At 34.8% G+C, this 5,926-nt stretch overlaps 1 protein-coding gene across 1 annotated transcript; it reads left to right on the top strand.

Moving 5' to 3' along the window:
* The first annotated feature begins 376 nt into the window (after positions 1-376).
* On the top strand, positions 377-2,132 carry ins (preproinsulin). Its single transcript, XM_056457010.1, has 3 exons — positions 377-468; positions 564-748; positions 1,872-2,132. Exons 1-3 carry the CDS (start codon positions 401-403, stop codon positions 2,018-2,020), a joined length of 402 nt encoding a protein of 133 aa, XP_056312985.1. The 5' UTR covers positions 377-400; the 3' UTR covers positions 2,021-2,132.
* The last annotated feature ends 3,794 nt before the right edge of the window (positions 2,133-5,926 follow it).

The following is a 5,926-nucleotide window of genomic DNA, read 5'->3' as shown; positions in this document are numbered from 1 at the left end:
ATCTTCTCTTTAAAAAAAGTCACAATGAAGACGTCACAAACGTTCCTAATGACTAATGACTCGTCTAATCCCATTTACCTTCTGCTGTTTCACTCAAAGAAAAGCCACCAGCTGTCTCTGTGATCTGCTCATTCTGTGTAAACTTGTGTTCTCAACAATTAACAATTAACCAAAAGCCTCTGGAGCTGCGTGAGCACCTCAATGTGTTTGTCTTCTGTGTGCGTGGCAGCGTCCAAGAAGCCAACGTGAATTGGTTGGCCAAACACAGTTAATGTGGCATGTGTGATTGGACAGCCACTTTAAAGTGTTAAAGTGTGTTTACGCACAGGATTGGTTTTCCGCTGAATCAGGCAAAAACCCACAGAACCGACCTAAACTTGTGTATAAAAGTGAGTAGGAGATGCTATTCGTCCCAAAACATCTCTCCACCACCATCTCCGCCGTTCATCGCCTCTGCTTCAAGAACAGGTGAGTGTCCAGCGGGATGGTAAATCTACAGAGAATGCTGAGTGTAACTTGTGTACATGTTTTTGATTAACAGAGATTGTGTGTGTTTGTGTCAGTGTGATCATGGCAGTGTGGCTCCAGGCTGGTGCTTTGTTGGTCCTGTTGGTCGTGTCCAGTGTCAGCACCAACCCAGGCACACCGCAGCACTTGTGTGGATCTCATCTGGTCGATGCCCTTTATCTGGTCTGTGGCCCAACAGGCTTCTTCTACAACCCCAAGAGAGACGTTGAGCCCCTTCTGGGTAAGAAAGTCAAGTAGAGGTGTTTCAAAAGTAGTGCATTAAAGGAACACTCAACTTTTCCAAAATAGGCTCTTTTTACAACTCCTTTAGAGTTCAACAGTGGAGTTCCACCTTTTTAAAATCTATTTAGCGATCTCCAACTCTGGAGAGTGCACTTTTAGCTTAGCTTAGCATAGAATCGAATTAGACCATTAGCGTCTCGTTAAAAATGTTTTGATAATTTCCCTATTGAAATATTATAGCTTGAAAATGATAGCTTGGTTATTCTTTAGTTACATCCTGTGCCAAGACCAGTGGAAAATGAAAAGTTGCTGCTTTCTACACTGTAAAAGTGATTAGTTGCCTTTACTTAAAAAACAGAGTAAACTCGTTGCCTTGTAATTAAGTAAACAAACTATGTGCATATTAATAAAAGTTAAGCCAGTGGGTTTACTGACTTTTTAAAAGTAAAATCAACCTGTTGCATTTAAGGCTTTAAAGTTTATTTGCTTTTTTAGAGCACAGTAACTAATCGCTTTTTCCAGTGTAGTTTGATATGGCTATAGGAACTATACTCTCATTCTAGCATAATAATAATGAGGGCACATTGCCACCGTATCATGGCTGCAGCAGACGGAACTATTTTAACATGGACATGTAAAGTCATCTTTTAGATTAAATTGCATAAATGGCAATATTATACTTGCAAAAATGTGTTCAGATGCTGTGGTAAGTGATTATGCACAAATAAGCCTTCAGTAAGCAGAAGTCTTTATTAAACTACCTTTTTGTCAGACATTTCTTTAACTTTACATTTTAAATGTGGTTACATTTCAATTTTACAACTAGGGGTTGGTGTCAAATTAGGCCCCACCAATATCAAAAGCAAATCTACGCCCTTGATGTAATGTTTAGGCAATCAAACTGTATGAGTTATGATTTTTTTTTTCAATCAAATTGCAACATTAACATGTTTGTTGATCTTTGACTTTGTTAGAAAAAAGATGCAACTAAAGGCAATATATTAAACCCTGAATAGATCTGATTTCATTGTCTGCGCAGGGAACTACAAAGAGCAAGCAGTGGTAGACTAATATTAAGCTAGACTAATGTCAGGATTTTCCCTATTGTTGTGTTTTTTCAGGTTTCCTTCCTCCTAAATCTGCCCAGGAAACTGAGGTGGCTGACTTTGCATTTAAAGATCATGCCGAGCTGATAAGGAAGAGAGGCATTGTAGAGCAGTGTTGCCACAAACCCTGCAGCATCTTTGAGCTGCAGAACTACTGTAACTGAAGAGATTTGACCATCGCCAATGCCAAAAACACCTGTTTGCACACAGGCCTTAATGCTCTCCGTATGTTTTTACAGAAAAAATAAAACTATCAAATGATGAGTTTTTCCACTACATTGCAGTCTGTATCTCCTAAAAATCTGTTATTTAAATGAGAAAGCAATGCAAATGGAGTTGAAATTTGTGTTAGACTGTAATAATCTACATTATTTACATAGATTTAGTTTTTAAAAAGTCTATACAGAGTAAACGCAGGAAATAGTCTTGAAAGCAACACTATTTTGTTGCAAAAAAAATGTTTACTGTAAATAGTCAAGGCAAAACCATTGAATCATTTTACAGTGGTATGATCGCAAGATAATAACATATTATCATAAATAATATAATAATGATAATAACAACAAATTAGTATGCTCATTTTAATTAACCATTTCTTTTTTCTAAAACAAGCTTTGTATTTATATTAATAGACCTGTTATTATACAGAGCTTGACATTTCTCATTCTGCATACCAATATGTTACTAAATGAAGGATTTAACGTGTCCAAAAGTGCATTAATGTATGAACTTATGAAATATTAAAGTATACTTTAGAATTGACACTCAATAGAAACTCATTCGTTTTTCTAAACATTCATTCATTTTCTATTTGGCTTAGTCCCTTTATTAATCTGGGGTCGCCACAGTGGAATGAACCGCCGTTATTCTAAACATCAATTAGAAATATTATTTTAAGGAAATGCTGATCACTATGGGTGTGAATATATGCAATATAATCATCACAGCTGATAGTAAGCATACATTAAATGCATAACCATTCAATACTTTGGGGTTATTAAGCATACATTAAATGCATAACCATTCAAAACTTTGGGGTTAATAAGCATACATTAAATGGCATAACCATTCAAAACTTTGGGGTTATACTTTATAAAATATGTATATTTTTAAATTTAATATTTCATAATAAAATTATTTATTGATTTAATTTTAAAACTGTTTTTTTTAATTCAGCAAGAATTAAAAAAAAAACATTAACCTAAAATTATTTCTGTCAAATAATTGAAACTTTTAATCTATTCATGAGGGAATCTTTAGTTTCATAATTTTCACCAAAATATTAAGCTGTTTTATGATTTAAGCTGTTTTAATGACTGCTGAAAATTCAGCGCCACCATCACAGAAATACATTGCGATGTATTTCTTTCAATTGTTTTAAAGTTTATTTTGTTCAAATAAATGCAGTATTTGTGAATCAGAAATTCAAAAACATCTTTAGAAATTGTCATTAACACCAACATTTTGAACAGTACTGTATAAATGTCCAGTATTAATCACATAGTATTATTTATCAGTCCCTCCAGGATTTTGCAACTTCAATAATTGGGAGATCAAAACAGCTCAATTGTAAGAACTGAAGCAAATAATGTTTTGATAAAAACACACAAAAAAAAAAAAAAAAAAAAACCCATATACAACAGTTCTGTCTGGTTCTTGAATTTGATTGGCTGATAGCTGTGCGATATTCTGCAAATAACAGCACTAGTACAGCCTCTTCACCCTTCACCCTACACTACACGACACTACAATTTGACAAATGTTGCAGCCAGGACATTTTAAAAGTGGGGGGGAAAGCTGTATGAAATCCAAAAGTTTACATTCTTAATTACCTGTTTCTAAATAGTCTGTCTATAAAAGTAAACGGGACATATCCCCCCCAGTTGCTACACCCCTGGTTGCAGCTGTTGGGCAACATAATGTACTTTTGAGGCTTTTTGTCAAAAATGTAGTTGTTTAGATTGCAACTAAGCAGTTTATTTATACGGATTGTGCCTATTTTTTAATATTGATAATTTCGGAGCATCAGGTTCAGAGCATTGGCCACAATCAGCCTGTCTGAGCAGACCAAAGAAAGTGACGGTTGACGTTCCGCCACAAGATGGCGACAGAGACTGCATAAAAGTGCCAAAGGGAGAAAAACAGCATTTTCTCGGCGTAAATTTCAAACTACAGCTGAACAAATCGGGTAAGTGACACTCTGAGTCGATCTCTCTTTTTGTATTTTGTAGTGCTGTATTTATACTACAGAAACTGGTAGTCTTTTCTTTTGCTCTGGCTTTTTTCACAGTTATTGTGAAATCAGTAATTGTGAAATTATCGCAACAGCGAAATACTGGGAAATCGCTGTAGATAGATGGAATTTTTCATAAAATTTAAAAAATCACCTGTCTTGTCATCACTTTAGACATTACGCTAGAGAATCATTTAAATACTAGCTCTAAAGTGACGTTTGTGAACTCCCAAAGGTTTCTGCTGTTCTGACATCAGTTGCAGACGTGAATGAGTGGCGGAAGAAAGTAGTTCCATGTACAAAATGTTTTTGAGAGTCTCTGTGTTTGATTTTCTTTTTTTATATACATGATTATGCCATCAAACTGCTGTATAAACGCAATATCACACTTTTAGCAGTGCATTAGGGCTGTATATCAGCACTGGTGAGGGGCACTAGGGGGCTCGGCCTGCGACCTCGAGCCAATAACGCACACCTCCCACCAGTCCCGCCAATATACAGCCATAACGCACTGCAACTCGTGTGATATTGCTCATAAATAGCCCCCACAAATCCTGGAGAGACCATCATATGAGTAGAATGTCCTCCATCTAAAGAAAACAAAACAATGAGAACATCATACATGAAACAAAACTTCATTTATTGTCCGTTGTCATTTATTTAAAGCCCTCCTGACCCTCTCACAGGATCATTTTGCTGTTTATTTTTTCTTCTTCTTCATAATTAAATACATAATCAGACTCATATTTGGAAATACTGAAAGCAGCAAAAACCTCCCTGTATAGATCTTCGGTCATGCATGCTACTATACTAACACCATAAAAAAGCTTAAATAAGAAGCAAGAGACTAAGCACCAAGACTTTTTTTTATCATCTTTTGTTCATATATGAAAGAAACAAGTTATGCTGAACTAAAAGGCAGTGTGTTTCATATCCCTAACACACAACCAGGCTGTCACTGCAGTAACTCTGAAAAGTCCTTCATTTGAGCTGTACAAATACACCATGTGAGCCACATCATTATAGACTCGAAATAAAGCGAAATATCTCCTCGAAACCTTCTTTAAAGCATAACGTAAATGTAGTTTCTTTTCAACATGAAAGGAAATAAACCAACTACTCACATCAGAAAGAGCTGCTCAGCTAATAAATATAAACTAAAGGCACCAGAAAGAGGATGAAAATGGGTGGTGTGTGTATGTGTCTTTTCTCACACAAACTAGACCACATAAAAAAAACTAGTAGCTATGAACAGGCTCATTCGTCTCATATATATATATATATATATATATATATATATATATATATATATATATATATATATATATATATATATATATATATATATAGAAACAATATTCCAACTCTAAACAACTGCTAATAAACTTATGTCCACAAGAGGGCGGCAGAACATTCATTTATTTTGAATGGACTTCTTAATTTAGTTAATACAGATTATTTCTTTATGATTACATTAACATTAGATTATTTGAACAATATTATGTAAAATAGTCTACAAAGGCTCTGATAAAGAAAAAATTCTTTAGGTTTTGTTGAAAATGGTTCACAAAAATAATAATTTGCTGTTATGTTACTCACCCTCAGATCAATGTGAAAGTGACTTTTTGATAATGAAAGGATTTTTAGCTGAAACTGGTCGTTGGTGAGTCACTTAAAGCCATTCAATAAACAGCTTTAAGCGTAAACAAAAAGTTAATACTTATGCAAAACAAAATGATTATCTGTGGCTCCTGAGAATAATTTGACGTATTATAAAGTGATGTTCAGATATTATTACATTCTAGATTGTCATGAATGAGTGAGCAGAGCCTGTAGC

The sequence above is a fragment of the Danio aesculapii genome, chromosome 5 (assembly GCF_903798145.1).
Source record: "Danio aesculapii chromosome 5, fDanAes4.1, whole genome shotgun sequence".
Classification (NCBI taxonomy): Eukaryota; Metazoa; Chordata; class Actinopteri; order Cypriniformes; family Danionidae; genus Danio; species Danio aesculapii.
This window is presented reverse-complemented; position numbering and strand designations above follow the sequence as displayed.

Excerpts from the sequence above, each read along its gene's own strand:
- ins (XM_056457010.1), top strand. The coding sequence starts at position 401 with ATGCTATTCGTCCCAAAACATCTCTCCACCACCATCTCCGCCGTTCAT. Across the intron at positions 469-563 it reads CGCCTCTGCTTCAAGAACAG|TGTGATCATGGCAGTGTGGC; the intron begins GTGAGTGTCCAG and ends TGTTTGTGTCAG. Across the intron at positions 749-1,871 it reads AGACGTTGAGCCCCTTCTGG|GTTTCCTTCCTCCTAAATCT; the intron begins GTAAGAAAGTCA and ends GTGTTTTTTCAG.